The sequence below is a fragment of the Pagrus major genome, chromosome 21 (genome assembly GCF_040436345.1).
Source record: "Pagrus major chromosome 21, Pma_NU_1.0".
Classification (NCBI taxonomy): Eukaryota; Metazoa; Chordata; class Actinopteri; order Spariformes; family Sparidae; genus Pagrus; species Pagrus major.
The window spans coordinates 10,702,913-10,724,212 of record NC_133235.1 but is presented as its reverse complement, the minus strand read 5'-3'; the positions used below and the strand labels follow the sequence as shown (position 1 = coordinate 10,724,212).

General features: G+C 39.8%; 1 protein-coding gene across 2 annotated transcripts in view; it reads left to right on the top strand.

The window, feature by feature from the left end:
* Positions 1 to 17,125, top strand: part of slc1a7a (solute carrier family 1 member 7a) — a 35,684-nt gene extending 18,559 nt beyond the window's left edge. Inside the window, exons 3-11 of one of the 2 annotated variants that reach the window (XM_073491367.1) lie at positions 2,181 to 2,396; positions 7,354 to 7,396; positions 8,133 to 8,364; positions 8,630 to 8,729; positions 9,166 to 9,399; positions 11,411 to 11,605; positions 14,339 to 14,473; positions 14,712 to 14,811; positions 16,859 to 17,125. In XM_073491367.1, coding sequence (XP_073347468.1) covers positions 2,181 to 2,396; positions 7,354 to 7,396; positions 8,133 to 8,364; positions 8,630 to 8,729; positions 9,166 to 9,399; positions 11,411 to 11,605; positions 14,339 to 14,473; positions 14,712 to 14,811; positions 16,859 to 17,125 — 1,522 coding nt within the window. Of the gene's footprint in view, positions 1 to 2,180; positions 2,397 to 7,353; positions 7,397 to 8,132; positions 8,365 to 8,629; positions 8,730 to 9,165; positions 9,400 to 11,410; positions 11,606 to 14,338; positions 14,474 to 14,711; positions 14,818 to 16,858 lie in introns of both variants that reach the window. The other variant, XM_073491366.1, reaches the window with a different exon arrangement.
* Positions 17,126 to 21,300: the final 4,175 nt, after the last annotated feature.

Below are 21,300 nucleotides of genomic sequence, written 5' to 3'. Positions count from 1 at the left end.
ATTCTCGACCAGCTAAGAAGAAAACATGGGGATTTTTTTCTTTTTTTAAAAATCTACAGCAAATGTCAGGACTATTCAAAGCTGTCCATTTAAATGCAAATCACTGTCCTCTGTTTATCATGTTTATGATTACAGTTGTTTACCCCCCTCCCCTCCCCTCCCCTCGCCTCCCTTCCTCTCCCCTCCTCTCCCCTCCCCCGGCTTTCTGTGATAGAAAAGAGACAAGGGTGCAAAGCACTGAATGGCTACGTTTGCATTGCACAGGAAGAAGAAGAGGAGCAAGTGACAGACAGACAAAGACAGAAATAATTTGATATGGTTTGATGCTTCTTTTCTCTGTGATATTCTCAGTATCACAGATTGCGTTATCTGACACGGCAGAGATGTTTCTTATGAAGAAAACACTCCACCGCTTTGAAAATGGCTCACTGAGTTTGGTTGAGAGGTGTCCTTTTGTCCAAGTTGTACAATTAGACATGTTATTGAAGCATAGATGGAAGGTTTTCTTACATAATGTCTGTAATTAGGATGAAGCCTGGCAGAACATTTTTGAATCTTAGTGGATTGTTTTCCTCGTAATGCACACATTGTTGTGAAGGACTTAAAGACGTAACGCCTAACATTTCTGCATTAAGTTGTCTAAAAATGACCAGATCTTTGTTATATCACTGTTTTGTTGAGTTGTGTTCTTACATTATCCCATTTCCAACAGTGTTCAAACCCAGAGACATCTGTAAGTTTACTAAAAGTAACTGTGAGTTTCATTTAGCTGCTTGTTGCTATAACCTCTGTGAAAACATCAGATGATACATCGGAGTGAGGAGGGAAAACATTACTTCGTCCGTGAACATTTGTGCCACATCACATAGATACATTTTCATCTTTGACTGTAAAACAGTTGACCAAAATGCCACCAGTCACCAAAATTAACCTTCAAGTGGGTGGTATAGCCTCACATTATTCGTATCTTTCTGTTATCCTGCAGCGTCTTTTCTTTTTCCCAGCTCATCTCTGAATATTCATGGAGTTAAGTACATTTCCCTCCATTCAGCAGTCAAATAAAGATTTCTTGTTGCAAAAAACTTCAGAAGCAAGAGTGAAAATTAATCCACGTTTTAATCCCAAAAGTTTAAAATAACAGACTCTGTGCTCTCCTTGTGTCCGGGTGTTTATTCCTCCACAAGCTTGGGGCTCTGCTCGCGGCTGCCTCCTCCAGAGCTCGCCAGCTCCAGCTGCTGTCTGCCAGTTAACGTTAACAGAGTTGCACATTAATCCAAAACACTGGCATCTGTCCCTCGGCTCCAGTCTGTTATAACAATTAACATAACAAACATGGCTTAGAGGTCAAGATCAGTGACTGTTATTAACTGAGGTGAAGCTGAGCAGACAGCCCACAGCTAGCTGACACTCAAAGCTGCCACGCCCTAAATTATGCATGACTTGTAGTCTCAAATAATTTTAACGAGTGAGTTATATAAAAATTCACTTCCTGTACAGTTGTCAAGTGCAGAAAAAAAATTACCTTTAAAGGCCAAGACTGTATTTTGTACCAGGCTGTAAACATGTCTGGCTGTGTTGTAAAGTTTTGGAGCCAGCCTCAAGTGGCCATTGGAGGAACTGTTTTATGTACTTCTGTGATAGCCTCGTTTTTTCAGGTCTGCAGGTTGTCGCTTGATTTTCATCAGCAATGGTTGTTGTACAATGACACCAATTACCATGATCCCAGGCTACTCATTTGTTTTGTCTTATTTTGAGTGAGTGGTAGAAATCACACGCTGTGCATTTAAATGGTTTTGTAAATTTACAAGAGCATTTATTTCTAAATTGACAGAGATAAGAGTTATTTATTGTATCTAACCTCTGGAACCTGTAACATTTATTTATAAACCTGCAGCTCAGTCCTAGTGCCACTCATTGTTATGCTCCATAAATGCTTTGAATGCAAATGAACACTAAATGGGCACGCTGAACATCACCAACAGCATGCCAATGAACCAACAATTGTATCCAGCTGTCCCTGTAGGGAGGCTGAAATTTACTTTTCAAGTATCCACTTCTGAAAATTGAGGCAGAACAAAGGGAGTTCTTCAACTGTGGTTTGTCAAAGTCCATCTCGATTTCTAACATTTCTCTCTACCACCCTGTCTGTCTTTTTGTCTCCCTGCTGTGTCTGTCTCCAGTTTAATGTCGGGTCTAGCTGCCCTGGACGCCAAGTGCTCCAGCCGCCTGGGCATCATGACCATCTCCTACTACCTCTGGACCACGTTTGTTGCCGTGGTAGTGGGCATCGTCATGGTATACATCATCCACCCAGGTGGAGCTGCTCAGAAGGAGGACTCTGAGGATAGCAAGAAGCCAATGACCAGCTCCGCTGACGCTCTACTGGATCTCATTCGGTAAGTGACTGTCACAGATGTGTGGCACATGAGCATTGTCACGACACCACATGTACGTGACTGGCATAAATATACATTCATGAAACTACTTTAAACCTGCATGGAAGCTATGACGCTCTTGTGCATCAGTTCTCAAAATGGGTGTCTAGTCAAAGGAAAAGAAAAAGATGTACTCAACATTTTTAATGAACTGCATTTTTATTTTACTTTTTCCAAACAGAAGCTATAACACTGAAAACACCCTGTTAAATCACACTGTTAAATGTGCTGTTTACCAGGACTAAGATGAAATAACCATGATAGTATTTCACTCATTTGAGATGTACAAAAAGCACCTAAATGTTCCATGTTGTTTCCTTTCAAGATACGAAGAGATAAATCAGAGGATATAAGACAAGCAATAAGAAAGGAAAGAATAAAATTCAGTTCATTTCTTTAGATTTTTTCTTACATTGGACTTTAGCAACTATTAAAAAGCATCTCAAACATCTTTAGTTGCACTGCTGACCTCTGACCGGCTATGAAGGGTCACGATCCGTGAATCCGTGATCTCTGTGAATGTCCTGTAATAAAGCACCAACATTTAAAAGTTGTGCTTGCTTTGGATTTCATGAATTTGCAAATAAAGGAAACGATATCTACTAAAGCACTGATGAAAGCAGACAAATGGGGAAAAAATCATTATGAGCGCAGAGAGGAAATGTAATTGCCTAAGCTCGGAGATGTGTGAGAGAGATCAACCTCGCACGGGACATTGTCTAAAGCTGTTTTAAAACACCTGTGATATGTAAATGTCTTGCTCCGCGTGCTGTCTCATTAGGGCTGAAGTCAGGGAAAGGCTGGAGGTCAGAGCGTAAAGCCTGGAGCCTCGTGTGCCAGTGGGTTATTGCGCTAAGCTAATTAGAGCTGCTGAAGGATGGAGTGGGTGTATTTGAGGTGAACCTGGGTCAGCCCTTCAGTGAGGAAACCTGACGGCGAGAGCCAATGTGTCAGTGTGATAGTCGGTCAGTGGGGTAAAGTCAGCCGCCCGTATAGCAGAGGGATTCTCCACCACCACCGGGATTTCTCAGTTTATAATGCTATTTCACTAGAAACTACAATTATCTGAAAAGTTGTTCATTTTAGTCATTTATCTTTTCATCCTCTATTGATTGTAGTATTATTTTTTATATATATTTGAGAATGTTAATAATAAAATCAAATTATAAACTGTTTGAATTACTTACTTTCAATCAGAATGTAAAAAAGGGAGTAATAAACTGGCCAAGCCTATAAAATCCAACTGTGTACTGATCATGTGGTAGAGGTGAAGCACTGTAGTTCACGGGATCTCAGTGCGTGTGTATATGTGTGTGTGTTTCAAAGAGCACAGCTGTGCTTTGGATTTATCTCGCAAAGCTTCTTTACAGCCTTCATCTATCATGCAGGCATACTATATCGGTACACTCGCAAATGGGCCCAACTGTCTGCAGCCGTGTGTGTGCTTGTGTGTGATAAGTATGCGTAATGACCACTGTATGTATGAATATGTGCATACTTGGATTTATTAGGGGCACCGGGGTCAGAGCGGTTCATTAGCCTGCTTTGCTCTGTCTTAGACACAGGATAGGCTGCTGAATGGTTAAGTGGTCAAATCCGTGCAGAACGCTCTCTACAGTCCACTGAGTTGCACCATATTGTCCCTGTATGTCTTTGCCATATGTCTTTTAAATCACTCTGTTGAATGCACGAGATGTAGAATACAATATGCCTTTTAATCTCCCTACGTCTGAAAAGCGCTGTTTGAATTTTGATTGTGATTTGAGCTCTGTGTTGATGAGGGATTTACAGCCTGTGCTAACAAAATGCTGATTCAGTCGTGATAGGCAGACACATATAGGTCGCTGCATAATGTGTCTTATTCAACAGAGGTGTTTCATATGGCACTCACATTTTGGATTTTTTTTTGCTCCTTTCAAAGTATAACAATGCTGTTCATTCAATGTATGTTCGTGATTCCAGCAGTCTAAGTTCTTTGTTTATTCTTGTAGACAGACATATTTTATCTTTAGAGCAGCCATTCCCAAACTTAAGGATGACTTTAAGCCTATTTTCCTTGCTGAACAGAAAAATACGACTTAACTTCTTCTAAGTCCAAGTTTCTCTCGTTTACTGAACTAAGACGAGCCTTATTACCTTTTTGACTGTCTTGTTTGTCCTTCAACAATCGCCTCTGTTTTTTTATTAATAAATCCTCAATTCACAAGTAAGATGTAAAAATATTCTGGTCAGCCAATGCTCCACTTGCACAATGTAGTGTGACGTATGTCCGCTTTACAAACTGCTTGTCCTTTTGCTTCTGGTGCCAACTCTACAGTATATGTCTTTAGTTATCTCTGTCATTTAGTTAAATACTTAACTTTTCCCAGTTCGCTTTGTATATATTGTTAATAGTTTACCTTTCTTTTTTTTTTCATATAATGTTTTTAGCCTTTTTGATTATTTCGTAGGTGTTTTTAACTAGCGAGGTTAGCCTGTCAACTAGCCTAGCTGGCTTTCTTAAAAGCTCTGCATATACACACAACAGTAGAACCATTCTGTCTTTTGTGATTTAAATCTTTTATCCAGTAATGATGTCAGAGCATTACCCCTCGCTTTCACTGTCATTTTTTTGTCTTTCAAACACCAAGTGTAAAAACGACCCATAGTGACTTAACATTAGGATGTGGCTAGCTAACGTCGCTAACAGTTATCTGTCTATCTACAGTAAACATCTATAGTTATCTTTGTGCTTTTTCATGCGTAACTTAGTTTAAATACTTTACTTTTAACAGTTCGCATTTATATATATTGTTAATAGTTTACTGTTCATTTTTGTATATATTCTTTTTTACATTTTTGATCCTCTAGAAAGATAGGTAGCTATTAGTGACGTTAGCTAGCCGCACACACACTAGGGCTCATTTTTAGACACAATGTTTGAAAAAGCTGCAAAAAATGAAAGTGACTGTGAGCAGTAAAGCTCCGACCTTATTGCTGTTAAGGGATTTTAATCACAAATCAGAGAGAAGGGTGAACTACTTTAATGTGTATATGCAGAGATTTTTATGAAGCCAGCTAGGCTAGTTGACAGGCTAACCTCACTAGTTAAAAACACCTACGTGATTATCTAATTGATCAAAAATGTTAAAAACACTGCGTACAAATATATACGATAAACTATTAACAATATACAGGCTACAAATTAATTGTGAAAAGTGAAGTAGAAGCTAAGTTACGGATAAAAAGTCACTGAGATAACTGTAGAAATTACCAATTGGGAGCACAGCGGGGGAAAGGGTTAAAAATAGGGAGACGTTGGCAGGTATGTCAGTCCCATTCTGGACTTATCATAGTGTCCTCAGTAAGGACACAAAAACCTCAGTTTGTAACAGATGAGCAAGAACAGACCTTTCAAAGCATGATGAAATGAAAATATAATGGTGCATTCTGACATGTGGTCACTAAAAATAAATGACTTATTTCTGTTTAAATAGATTCCCCTTGACTTAAAAACAGCTGTTTCATACAGATTAATGGAATTAATGAAAACATATTCTTATTCTAAAACTTTAAACAATATTCCACTTTTTACACTGATATGATATTGCTCTTAGTTTGCACTGTAAAACATTTAGCCTCATACATTCAGTTCATTATTGGATTTGTGTATAGCACTTTGAAGTGCAAGAGCTTTACAATGAGCCTCTCAAATAGGATTCAGTGTTACGCTCAAGGACACTTGAACACACCTGAGTTCTTCCCTTTTTATTGATGAAAACATTGTTGCTAGTTTTCTCCTCTGCCATGTGACAGCACTACAAGCTTGTACAGCCTCTGTTGCTATGACAGTGGTCCTGCTTATTTATGTGAAAGGAGTAAAAGTATATATGAAAATATTTTTAACTATGTGAGAATTAAATTACAGTGATTACAATACATGCATTCAAATATTCATCCATTATCCATACTTTGCAGTTCACATGGAGTAAGAGAAGGAGTATACGGGAAGATGGAGGATAGTCCACCATCACAGGGCTGATACATACTGTAGACACACCACTATTCACTCCCACTCCTTCAAATAATTTAATTAGGTTGAATAGAGTTATAACCCGACCAGAGGTTTATATGCCAATTTATTGTAGTTGCTTCCTGTTGATCAAGCTTTCATCTCAGCTCTATCCATGAGGGCTTTTGGCCATTTTCCCCAATTCAACCTGTTGATCTTCCATCACTCCTGCCTGCTCTTTTACTGTATCACTGGGAACAGTCCTCTGTGCTGCAGTTCAGCTTGGCAGACAAAGCATTCAACATGCATTTTTGTCCGGTTGAGATAAGAGCGGGGCTTTTCAGGGAGGCTATTAAGTCGAATCACCTTCCTACTATCCGGACAGCTTTCAAGTGTGGAAATAATAGGTTGTGAAGATTTCCATTAGCCAGTCAAGAATGATGCAGAAAAACATATAATGGTTAAGGGTTAGTCTTTTGATTAGCAAATATAATGGGCTGAGTCCAATTATAAGCCCATCCCACCACCATCCCTCATTGATTTGCATATATTGAATTGGTGCCAGTAGCCAAATAAAAACATGCAAAAGAGGGATTTTAATTTTTTAGAACAGAAGAAATTACAGAGACAGGAGCTAAAACAGAGCGTTTCAGACGGAGAGAGAATACATTGGTCAGTATGAGACAACTGATGTGGATTTTTTTTTCGAGAAAAAAAAAATATGAACCTGAAAATGAGCATAATACATCTCCTTTAAATCAGTCTGAGTCAGTCGTTCCCTCATTCATGACACATTTGCATTGTATTTTTTGTTTGTGACTATGAAAGACAGATACTGTGGGAAATACGTGTGCCTTTCTATTGTATTATATAAACATTTGCAATCCACTGAACAACATTAACACTTCTCAAAATTATCTTCCTTAGCAACATGTTTCCAGCCAACCTGGTTCAAGCTACTTTTCAACAGGTAAGCAAACACTTTCAAGGCAAAACATGAACAGCACTTATATTATTTCTGAGCACAGTTTGACATTTTGGCAAATGTGCTCATTGAATTTATTGCTGAGAGTTAGATGAGAAGATTGATGCCATTGTTGCCCTGTCCAAAGGCAAAAAAGTATATGTTTTTAGAAGCTCACTAATAAACATCTTACATGTTGTTTGTTTAATCCACACAAAAACACAATGACAAATCCCAAACTAGCTGTTTCTCCATGTTTCCACTATCTGTGCTAACCTAAGCTAACTCGCAGCTATTTAGCACACAGACCTGTGGTATAAATTGCCTCGTCTAACTTTTGGCAAGAAAGCAAATACATTTATTCGACAAAAAGGCAAACTATTCTTTTTAATATTAATTGTTGAGGCATTCACCTTTATTATTTATAATATATTTTATATTTTTTCTTTCACTGTGCACTACTTTATTTTAGATTAACATCAAATTTATATGTTAGCATTGAGGAACATAATCTGTGGCCTGTAAAGTGCTATCGTCTTTAATGGAAAATAACACTGTCTACTGCATTTATTGACGTCTCATTAGTGTAATGTGAATCTTTTAAGCATAATTAATATGTTAACACCTCTGATATGAGCCCACACGTGTTGTTCTGATGTGACAAGCTGCTACTCTCAGCATCTCTGTTGTTGTCATGTTTACTGTGCTGATGTTTGGGCCTGTGCTCTGCTTTGGTTTCAAGTATCGAACCCAGAGAGTCCCCGAGCTCATCCCAAAACCAACAGTGGCTCAGCTGCTGGATGAGACCACCACACGTAGGGTCTACATCTACGGCATCCAGGACGACAACGGCACAGACGTCCAGAACTTCTCTCTGGATCTCACGCCGCCACCTGATGTCATCATGAAAACATCACCGGGTACCAGCGAAGGCATGAATGTGCTGGGGATTGTTATCTTTTCTGCTACAATGGGTGAGTGGCTGGCATGGATTCGGCACACACGCTCTCACACAGCAACATGCACAGTGCAAATGCAGAAATATAGGTAATAGCATAATGGAAGTCTTGGAACACCCACATCTTTGCATAATTTAGTTTGAAATGTGTTGTGCTCCCACGAGGGCGGCATTGAAAAACTAAATGACAACATTCTCAGCAATTTGTTGAAAGCATCACTGTAGGTGTATGATTGATGGTTTTATCAAGTTGTTTTGTGTGTTTTTTTTCTTCACTCCAGGAATAATGTTGGGCAGAATGGGACCCAATGGAAGCGCTTTGGTCAACTTCTGCCAGAGTTTGAATGAGGCAGTTCTGAAGATTGTGGCCATTGTCATCTGGTAAGAGTTGTATCTTGAAATGAAACATAATCAACTGAAACAGCATGTTCTGTTGCTCGATCACTTGGTCCAAGCCTGGATTTTAGCTGTACTGAGAGATTACAGTACCATGTTTGTATCTCACACCTGATTAGGCTCTCTAAGACTGCCTGATAGAACAGATACATACGTTTCCAGTCGATGCCGTAGTCCTCGCAAAAAGACATCTCAAACACCATCTCTTCAGTGTTTGACCTTAGAAAAGGGATAGACAGTTCAAAAACAAATAACCAAAATCGATACAGCAGAACCAGAGATATCGGCAAGTTGCATTGTGCATAATTTAGTCATTGGGTTTTTAAAAGCAAGAGGAATGCGCAGAATAAAAGAGGTGGTATCAAAACAAAATGTTGTGAATTTACAGTCATGCACTCTACCTTCCCTCCTTCCTTCTCAGGTATTTCCCCTTTGGCATCGTTTTTCTGGTTGCTGGAAAGATCTTGGAGATGGACGACCCTTCGGCCATGGGGAAGAAGCTGGGTTTTTACGCCATTACGGTGGTAATGGGCTTGGTGCTACACGGCCTATTCATCCTCCCGGCCATGTACTTCTTCATCACTAAGAAGAGCCCCATCGTCTACATCAGAGGCATTTTGCAGGCCCTTCTCATCTCCTTGGCCACTTCATCCAGGTAAAAGTGGAAGATCTGACTTTTGCAATGATAGACTGTAATGGAATTTAATATTTATTTCTAAATATGGGGACTCTTTGATTCCAGGCCAAACATGTAGTGGAGACCACATTTCATTTAGTAGTTTAATAGTTAATATAAAACGGGTCACAGAGGACCACATAAATGAAAGATTTTCAGAGAATGTACTTATTTGTATTTACTAAATGTTTTTGTCATGATGTTTACCTGAACAACTTGAGTGCAATGAGCGCTATTATAACATAATAATAAACCTCAACTCAGGGTTCAGCAGGAAAAGAAAATGCTACTAAGAGAGCGCCATGGTCAGAGTAGATATGCTTTTATCCGATATTGCTAGTGTAAATGGATTGGATAATGGGAGTCACCTTGAATTAAATGGATGTTTGTTTGGGTTTGACCCTCTTAACCTCGTACTCCACCTCAGGTCCGTCCTCTCTACATTTGACTCCTCTGATAACACTTCACCTTGTAGCTTTTAAAAGGCTTGAAAGCATTCCTAGAGTGCATCAGAGTGTTTTGCTCCTGGTTTACAATCAGTATGATGACACATTCCCCCGTTTGACACATTAAAATGCTCTCCTGCTGCGAGCAGCAGTGTTGATTCGTGTATCTGTAACTATTTGGTGCGTCAATGCGCGTTACTACAGCTAACTGAGATGTAGAACTAAATGAAATGAAAATGATCAGGGCTCACCTCACCAACCGTGCTCAGAGAATGAAGATTATCAAAGCTGACGTCCTTAGTTTGTAATCACTGCATTTATACAAATGTATCTGCATCCATGAACGCTCTTTCGGTTCTAAGTTGATTACCTACATTAAGGCAATTCATTTTTGTGTTGTCAGTTTTTCAGAAATGTTTTGTTTAAAGGTGCAATATGTTTTCAATTCTAAAAAAATTAAATTATCAACAGAATCGAAAAAATAACATGTGACATTATGACATCTCTATTGCGATCAAGAGATATAAGTCACCATGCTAACCAGCTAACCCTCTAGCCGAGGTCCCAGTCCGTACCACGGGCTAGACAGCTAACTGAGCTAACTAGCTAACAGCAGCTACAGTTAGCAGCACTTAGCAGTTACTCTGGTAATATGATGCCCCCTATTTGTTACGAGTATGAATTTTACATGAGGTCAGTTCTTACATATTGCATCTTTAAATATGCAAATGAGACAATATCTAATCAAAAATGCACTACTTAAAAATATTGTCAATCATCCATTAAAATTAATTGTCGCCATGATTTTAGGATTTAGGATAAATAAGGCTGTGTATGATATATGAACAAACCTTCTGGCGTATCAGAGAAAACTCTTTTTTTTAAAAAAAGGTATCGTATTATTGGACAAAAAATGGTGTATTGGGTAATTTTAACTAATAGACATCACCATTGAAACGTAACCAGTTGATTACTTACATTGAGACAATTATTTTTCGTATTACAGGTTTTCGGATATTTTTGGTTTTAATAGGCAAATGAGACTGTTTAGAACAAAGAACTGAACTACATAAACACTATATATGTGTATTTTGGAGCATTTTCTTTCCTCTCATCTGAAATAAGACATGTTATAGAAACAAATACCCCAAAATATCAAATTGACCAGTGCATAAAAAAATCTGTTTTCAATTGTAGTGTCTCCCCTTAAATGTTTATTATACTCACATACGTCCTTTCATACCCAAAATATTGTCCCTGACATTGACTGCACGTCTGTTTTCTTGAGTGTCTTTTGGTTTTTGGCCCTTATGGCGAGAGCTTTAAGGGCCAGAGACAACGTTTTCACTATGAAATCAATCCAGGAGCACTATAAGTGTTTCATGATTTTACATGGGGCAAAATTAAGCTCCCGCCACACTGAGAAAATTGCTACCCAGAATACTGTAACAAAAGAGTCTCTCTTTTTTTGTGTCATTCATGGCACAACGCTTTTAACGGAGGAGGCTCATCATCTGTAATTATTCATCTTTCTCTTGCTGTAGCTCTGCCACTCTGCCTATCACCTTCAAGTGCCTCCTTGAGAACAACCACATTGACAGACGCATTATCCGCTTCGTGCTGCCCGTCGGGGCCACCATCAATATGGACGGCACTGCGCTCTACGAGGCCGTGGCAGCCATCTTCATCGCCCAAGTGAATAATTATGAGCTTGACTTTGGACAGATTATCACCATCAGGTAAGGCTCCCTGACTTTAGACCGGAAATGGCTCATAAAAATGTAAATTATCCTGAACTATATTAAATGTCAGTGAGCGAGTGAGGTCATAAAAAGGAAGGAGATTGGCATAATGGTTCCGTTATTAAATATCTGTGTGGATAGTAAACTGCTAAACCTTTTGTTAACAGCGGTTTCTGTAATTGTATTGACTTTATTGTTGTTAAGTGGGTGCCTTGATTAAATCTAGTGAAGAAAGCATGGGGCTTTGGGGGCGCTCCACTGATTTCGCACATTAAGTTCAGCACATTCGCCACAGGGAATAGTTTTCAGCTTGTAGAAGCAGTCATTTTCTGTGGATTTGGAGAAAAATTGTAATGATGTCATCAGGGTTACTTTATTCATTTTTAGCAGAAAAGTGTGCATCACATGGCGAATGGAGTTTGAAAGACATTTATCTAATGAAAAATGCTATTAGGTGGCATTATAAGAAATGTAGAATCAAGTGTCTTTTTTCTAATCTGAATCTCAGCAAACTATTCATTTGAAATTGTTAACATCAACAACTCTGTGGACAGATTCTGATCCCAAAAGCAATTTTCCAGATGAGTAAAAGCCTCCCAAAGTCTGTCAATGAAAGCAAATGTCATCTGAGTCAGAAATTGTTGCGGGAATTCTTGTGTCGTTTTGAGTTCAGCATGTGAATTAATCTAACGTCACACATTTAGTTTAATTCAGAATTAATAAAAAATATTATGGGATTTATGGGATATTTACTAGATACACATATATGTAAATGTCACACAGATTACGCCTCATATGAGCTTCTTAGTCTGATCTGATTTCTGCTAAATCAGTCTGGAATCCCCGGGGACACAGACTGACAGACAAAAACGCCAACAGTCCCTTTCCTACCAACACCACCAGCCTATAACTTTCACCCACATTACCTGTGGCCCACCCCAGTTTGAGGTAAAAGGCCTGTCCCTCCTCTGATTTCATGACATGTTTTACTGTAATAACATTTAGCAGACTGGGCTGCAGTCTGTGCCCATTCCCTCATAATCCCTTGGCGGTAAAACCCATATGACCTGTATTACTCATCTCCCTTGTCACGCCAGAATTATAATAATTTTCCCTCTCTCTGCGTCCTGTTCCCGTGCCGTTTGGCTGCTGACCGTGGAGCTCTTCCATCTGCATGCTAACCCAACCCCAACCCCCTCCACAGTCCTGCAGAGGAACAGTTTGTCAGTTTGTGCACAAAGGTCCAAGGTCTCGGACAGAAAATCTGCTCAATCACTTTCCCTACAGTTCCCATTCTCCCTACATCATGCTGGAATATTTATTGAAATCCTCTATGACCTTTAATTAAAAGTCAGTGCCAAAAGGAAACCATAAAAAAATATAATTATGTAACTTGACAGGCTAATATTATATTAATATTAACTAATATTAGTTATTATAACTAATAGCTTCTAAAATGACCCCTTTGCTAAAAAAAACACCCCTGCACAGCAATTTGTCAATCATAGTTGAGCATCTGTAACCAGGCATCCTGGGCCTGTAGCAAAGGTGTAAGGAATGGATTAAATAATATTATTAGGTGCTCAAACTGACATGGCTAGCATTTAGCATCCTTGGCTAACTAGCTGGCAACCTACGGTGGAAGCTTAACTGAGCATTTCTTCCAAAGGCAAGGATGAATTATTTGTATATTATCTAAGCATTAACCTCACTTATAACATCCTGCTCCTGGTGCTGTTTGGTTAGGTTTAGGCAACAGAAATACTTGGTTAAGTTTAGTAAAACATGGCTTGGATTAAAATAGAACCTGACCAAAGCATAACCTCTCCCATGTGCACATGTTTCTGGTCTTTTGCCGGGTCACAAAGCTGTGACATCACCACAATGCAATTGGTCTGTTTTAATGACAGTCCGGGAGCAGCATGGTGACATCATCGTGCACAGAATACAACATTTTTTAGGGTTCTCTTGAAAGTGAGTCAGCTGGTAACATGAAAAAAGTCAGCCTGAGGATTAGAATTGTCTTATACTAGCTGGCTATCACAGCTAAAATGCATTAGACACAATTGTTATTTCAGTCAGCAAAATTTAAATTAGCTAGAAATTAGTCATTGGCTGCTATTGAAGAGCCTGCTTTTGTTTATGCTTGTGTGATCCATTGTTTAAAGGGGCTCTGTGTAACAATTTGCAGCAATTCTCATGTATCACTCACTTTCTTATCTGCCATATGTGAGCAGATTGTAACGTGACATTGCAAATGAGACCTTCCTGCTGCTGGACTCTGTGTGAAGGACTCGGGTCAGATTTTCTGCAGGGATGTGACTTTTAGCTCCTCTAACGGAGAGCAACAGTAGCTTAGTAAGCAGCCTAAGCTACGCATTACCTTGAACTATGTGCTGCAATTTTCCTGATCACTCCTTGCATGCCCCCAACAAAAACATAATGCCTGTGAACTAAAGTGCATCATCAGTATCACGGTCACCAGGTCATTCGTGTCTATCTTTCAACAGCACATAAAGATCTGTGTGAAAACCCCTGTTGTAAGATGATCATGTGTTTTATGTGTAAATTAATCTGAAAACTTATTGTAGCTGTCTAAAGTAAAAAGTACAATATTGGATTAAATTATGAGCAGCCTCAAAATAATACCTTCTTCCACTTTCTTCTTTACTTTGACATTTTTCATGTTATAAAAATATTTGCACTCTGCTCCTCTGTCTCTTCTCCCAGCATCACTGCCACCGCAGCCAGCATCGGTGCAGCTGGTATCCCACAGGCTGGACTCGTAACCATGGTGATTGTACTGACCTCTGTGGGTCTTCCCACCGATGACATCACTCTCATCATTGCTGTTGATTGGGCCTTGTAAGTAAGGGTTAATCTCTCCATCATGACTAACTGAACACAATCAAAGCCACCAATTAAGTGGTTACTATATTTACAGGTAGTGTAAATGTACTGGGAATATTCTAAAACCTGAACATGTCTGTAAACCAAATGAATCTACAAGCTCCTAGGACTGCGTGTTTTTCAGAGTGTGAGAGATAACAAATTTTCCTAAGCTTCATTAACACTGTGAATGACTTGTGATTTTGTCATTTAGGGATCGATTCAGGACCATGGTCAATGTGATGGGTGATGCCCTGGCCACAGGAATTATGGCTCATATCTGCAGAAAAGACTTTGTCAAAGAAGGGGAGCAGGTGAGAGCATGCAAGAATCCATCAATGAATAGATTTGGCCTGGAGGTTACAAAACCATCTGTTTGTGTATTGTCTTCTCAAGGTTGTCATGACCTTTTCATGAGTATATTTAGTTTGGTTTGAAAGGCGGATAGGAAAGTGGGTCACAGTAGAAGATTGCTTTGCTGTACGGCAAAGTTCAACATTCTGGAGTTTGATGAGAAGAACAATACCACTCTATCTTTACATTAACTATAAGGCAAGAACCAGGAGTTGACTGGGAACAGCTGGTTTGGTTCCTCTGGGACAGTCTCAAAAAGGAAACTCCACCCTTGAACCACAATTTATTGGTTTTTACACTTATGTTTGTGTATGGATTAAACATACAAAGGGTGGTTGACATAAATTTTCATTAGTGCAGTCCATCATTATTTGACAGGCCATTATTCCGAAACCCAGCAGTCCATCAAATGTCCCAGTGGACTGATAGCCCATTTGTCTGACAGCCTGCTATCCTGGAAACAAAAGCCCACTGTTTTGAAGGCCTGATGTTCATTAGGTGACCTTCATTGTCATGGTAAAAATAAACCTTTGCCATCAATAACAATAATTAACGTGTTTAATGTTTTGGAACAGTCGCAGTTTTGTTGACTCTCTCAGCTTTAAAGACCAATAAATACATAAATGAACACCTCAGTTAATTGCCAAAGTGCCACAATCATGTAAAGACAAGTAAAATAGTCGTCACAAATGTACCTCAGTCCGAAAAAAGGCTACCCAGCACAACAGTTACTCTGGATGTTTGCTTTATGCTCACATTAGCTGCTGAATGAGTCTGATGCTGCCACCACAGTTTGATACTAATGTTAGCCACTACAGGAGTGTGTTGCTGCTGCAGCGGCTCTTTTATTGTGCTCTTGTGCTTTGTGGTACTCAGTTGGCAAGCTGCTGAAGAGCAGACTCAGGGCTGTGTACTGTGAGCGCAGCACATTGTTGTCATCACTCACCATTAACTGACAACCTCATGTCTGACACACTCACATGTAAGAAAACATATTTACATATTGTTCATAATGGACCAGCATAAGTAAGAAATGAAAATAATTGTAAAATCTGATAAAACAAGAACAATTAAGACAAATAAATTCAAAGTTTATAAACTTTAAACAAATACAAATGGATGTCCAATTCACAGTCTCCTCCAGTTTTCTCTGACTCCTCTGACCTGGCAAGTTTGTTGGCAGGGGGTGGCTGACCCTTCGCTGCCCAGAATGAAAGCAGGTTTTTCTGCTTCTCCCCTAACATCTTTGAAACAGATGTAAAATAAATAAATAAATAAATAAAAGTCTAGTGTGTCGTGAAGGAATGACCCACACAGTCTCAAAAACTATAGCTACTATCCTATAAATCCCCTTGTCTCATAGTATCAATTAGCTACCAGCAAATGAGGGATTTCTGTTTTTAAATCCAATCTGACACTCGACACTAAAATAAAAATAACTAACCCTTTTCGTCATGGCTGCTTGTTGTTAAACCCACCGCATTCAGCAACCTTTCTCTGCCATTCTTGAGCAACTAGCTCATTAGCTCGCCAATAGCTTTAGCTATGCATCCCACCTAGCCTTGTGGAAGACTCCGGTCTAGCACAATGAGTGCAAAGGGTAAGCATGTAGCAATGGTACATAGGTAGACAGACAGGTTGCCTGTCCAGTCGTTTTATATTGGCTGAATGAGACGATTAGTCAGCCACAGTTACTTGAAAAGGCTTTTGCGTTCAAGTTTGGAGAGCAATTCTAGACCAGTGGGATGCTTTTCAAAACCTGGTGCCTACATTTCCCATGGCGCAACTTAGCCAGTGAGTGACATCACTGGATGTAATTTATCAGATTACATGCAGCTTCCTCTGGAGCCACAAAAGGACTTATAGGCTACTACTTTTGTCCACATATTCAGAAGTAGTCTCCAGGACCTGTAAACACACCTTTATGTGTAAAATTGGTTGGGTTACCCTTTAATAACACTATTCTGGGTCCCTCTTCTTCTCCTCCATGATTATTGTGTTCATCAGGTGCCTCTCATCTGTGAAACTAAGCCCATGATAAGCATCCAGCAGATGATGACCTACCAGAACCAGAAGAACGGCTGCTACCAGCCACCTCCGCCTGGCAGCAAGCAGGACCACCTCTCCCCGGACGTGGCTCGCCTCATCCAGCTGGAGGAGGGGATCCGGCCGATAGAGAAGAAGAAACACGCCCACTCGTCTCACCACAAGAGAGAGCACAGGGACAAGGACCACTGTTCCGTTGATATGAACGGGCTGGAGACAAATGTGTAAAAGCAGCTGCCCCTGCCGACAGCTACCGGCTCGTCCACAGCCGCCGGGCCAGCAGGAGAGGAAAACACATTAAAGATTGAGGTGACTTAAGTTCACACGCTTTTCCCCTCCAGGAAGGAGAGCGGCCCGAGTGGATGAATGCAAATGACCCTGAAAAAAAGACATTTCTTTTTCTACATAACCTGAATAATGACCCACATTTGATTGTGCGTGTTTGTGTGTGTACATATTTATCAGAGATGTGTTATTTGGTACCAGCGGTGACAGCGTGCTGCTCTAGCTGAGAGACATCTTGTCTGAGGTTTCACAAACATCCTCCCAGATCTGTGAGTCAGCCCATCTCAAAGGAAACAGAGAACACAATAGCTAATATCAGATTTAATTTAAGGAACCCATCCCCCCGTGGACTGCGGAGAAAAAAAACAAAAAACAGAAACCATTTACTCCTCATATCTCTTTGTATTGATTATTGCTTTTTTTTTTGTCATTCAGTAATGAAACTCAGGCAGAATATTGCCTGTTGGAACATTTTTCTAATAGTCTGACTCACTGACTCAATAAAGCGCACAACAGAGACAATATGGGAAGAAATTTCATTTTAACACACATATTCAGCAATTTGCTTCACATTCAGGAAAGAAATGTCACAGTAAAAAAAAAATAAGGTATTACTCTCGATTTCCCAAATTTTCTCAGCTTTCCCAACACTTCTCTGCCTTGTGGTCCCGAGTCTACGTCAGTACTCTGCCTCATGCCTGCAGTACTGCACGGCCATTGCCAGAACGAAGGCAAAAAGAAGATGGTCACGATGAAAAACAAAGACGAGCGTTTGCCCTTGTGTTGAAGTCATGTTACGTTGTCTTTGCATCCCATTGTATTCCCTCTTTGCCTTAAACGACCAAAGGAGAAGCATACGGGACAAGTGCGACACTGGCGAACGCAGCAAAACACAAACACAAGACGACAGTCACAGGTCATGCATAATCTGAACTCTGTCCATATGTATGTGATATATGCTGTACATGTATGTATTTCAAAAGTTAAACAAATGTAGATTTTACAACCATTCGATGCCATTCTGTATTTGTTCAAAGAAACATTTCACTGTAATCCGAAATTTGTAACAATGTAAAACTGTAAAAAAAAAAAAAAAAAAAAAAGAAAACACCAAGAGATGAAAAATATATCAACAATGAACAAATAGTACATTGTTAAGAGTTATTTTTTAATGGTTTCAGAATATGAGGTTTGAGTTACAAGAAGTGCAGGTGCAATAAAGCCTCAAGTTTATAATAATTCAAGGACTGAACTGCAAAAGTGTTTCGTACCCTCTCTTGTAAAGACATACAGGAAGTTTACTTGTTGGAAAAGAGAAAATGTCCTGTTCAAACATGAATAAATCCAATGTTAACTGAAAGCAACTGAGCTGTCAAATGACAAGAGAAACGATTTAAAAGAGTCCTGGTTCAATCAAAGCCAAGTGTATCGGGTGGCTTATTAAACACAGGAAATGACTGACAGGTGAAGTGAGAGACATTGATCATCTCGTCACAATGCAATGTTCTGCTTGGTAACCTTTGGTCTTGGCATTCATGTGGATGCCATTTGACGTCCCTATGTATTGGCCCAAGGAACGTGACAAGGAGCTCAACATCAACCTAGGCAAAAAATTCCGTGGGACGTACTTGAATTAGTACATTTCATTGAGGCGCCACCTTGCGACCGACAGGACTCAAAGGTCCTGTCTACGTTAGGGCATCCATGGATTGGTCTTTTTCCTGGATGTACCTCAAATGCTCTATCGGATTTGGATCTGGGGAATTCTGAAGCCAAGTCAACACCTTGAGCTCATGTTCATGTTCAAATCATGTTCCTCAGGCCATTCCTGAGCAGTTTCTGTGGTGTTACAGGGCATGAGGGTTGCCATGAGGGGGGTTGCGCCTGCAATGGTGTTTGGGTGGGTGGTGCGTGTATCAACATTGTGGCATCAACATTAATGCCAGGACCCAAGGTTTCCCAGCAGAACATCACATTTTAACGAGATGATTTATATTATCCACTTCACCCGTTGTTGCTGATTTATGTATATTCTACACATTGCACTCGCAAAAATTTGAAGGTTGCACTCCCATAGACAGCTCTTTGAAGATGCTGTAAGGTGTCATTTTCACTGGTCGCACTTCTGCTTTCACAGAAAAGCCTTCAGCAGCCTTCAGAGTAGCCTTGGAGCAAGACTGGGTTATAAATGTCAGAGAAGCACCATAACCAAGGCAACCTTGGAGAAAAAAATTACAGGAATTGTGTGTTATTGGCATCCCAACAAAAAAACATCTAGGCGATACAGACTGAAAGGAGAGTGACTGGATCTTTAAACTGAATAAGGCTCTACCTGTTTTATACCAGGTGACTGCTCATCAACCATGTCTGGCACTTCTCCCAAGTATGATATTCAAGTTGAGAATGAAAAGACAACACCCATTTTTTTGTTTTTTTTGTTTGTGTGTTTTTGTTTTCCAGTAAGTCTATGACATTACTCTCATAAACAACCCTTTTTTTTTCTTCTCAGGACTCTCAGGGGCACTAAAACTTTATAAGTCGAATATCTTCAGAGAACAGAATAGATTAAGGTCACAATGTTCTATAAAAATGTCCCCATATTGAGTAAAAATAATGTCTGTGGTGAAGCAGTGGGGTGCATGCTAACATCATATGGCAATTTATTACATGAAACATCTAAAAGAAAATCTATTGGCATAGCAAAAAGCATCAGTAAGGTTGCTATGGTTACATAACATAACATTATAATGTTTCTAAAAATGACTGCGGTGACTCCTATCGTACTATGATTCACACACCTAATCTTAGATAATTATTTTTTTGTTGAAGCACTGAAGTAAAATTAGTGATGTTTTAGATATTCAGTCTGCTTGAACTTTAAAGTGAGACTGTGTGACTTTTGAAAGGAAGAAACATCACAACCTTCCTCTGACAAATTAAGGCTGGATTAATGAGCAGTGGCACTCTTGCTCAATTCAGTACACTTTTGCTGCTACAGCCTGACTTGCTCTGGTGTGGCCACTAGCTTAGCTAATAGTTATCTGTAAGCTAGATAGCTAACGCTATCAATTTCAGTCAGATCCAATGACGATGTCTTTAAAACAGCAGCTCTGAAACTTTTTCTGGCATGCCCCTCTTCAGAAGCCGAACACGGCCAAAAATGTTTGTCAGTCATTAATAATAACTTGGGAAGCAACTGATAAAAAGGAATCCAAGTTGAATTTCAGTGAAATAAAGGTGATCATAGCTTGAGTTTGCTATCGAACAGCAGCAAACTCAAGTTCATTTTCCCTATGGAGATAATATTCATTCAACTTGGTTTCACCCTGCATGGCTGCCTTAAGTTGATCTTGGGAAATGGAGGAACATCCACTGTGCTATTACCCTTTAAATGCCACCTGTGGCAGAAGCAAACAGTCCTGGACATCATCCGTACAATTGCCTTGTGTTTTGGTGTTTAGAAGATGCCACCTCAGAAAGGTCTTTCATTGTTATAGATTTCTCTATTTAAAGATGCTTCAAAAAGGTTAGTGGGATTAGTAGGTATCCCCAGTGCTAGAGAAAATAAAAGAGGTCTCATTGTGACTTTTGTGAGGGAATTAAATGGCTATAAAGGCTGTAGTGATAACTAGAAATGTAATTGTTTCTTTCACTGTATAAAGACATTTTTTCAGAAATTGTCATAGGCAAGTTGTGAACTTAGTGGTTGCTTTTTACAAGGTATGCAGTAGTCCGATCCACTGGACGAATGACAAAGACCAGGCCTTTGCATGACTGTTGAGTCTCATGTGAATACATATGTGCACTAAACTGTTTCTTTTACTTTCTAAGAAAGCTTTGAGCCGAGGTTATTTATTCGAGCACAGGCTGAGCTACTTAAGTTGACTTGAGGTGAACCAAGCCTGAAAATCCGCAGCTAACACTGCTCAGCTTCACCTCTCCCCACCCCTTCACTCTGTGCTTGTTACAGTATATCTCCATTAGCCCACTGCTTATGGTCAGGCCAGCCCTGCAGCTTGGGCAGCATCTGAAACTGGCCATTTGGCCAGCTGGCCACCTGGCAATGGGACAGGATGGGGCCGGGCAGTAGGGAGTTGGCCAGAGCGGAGCAATTAGAA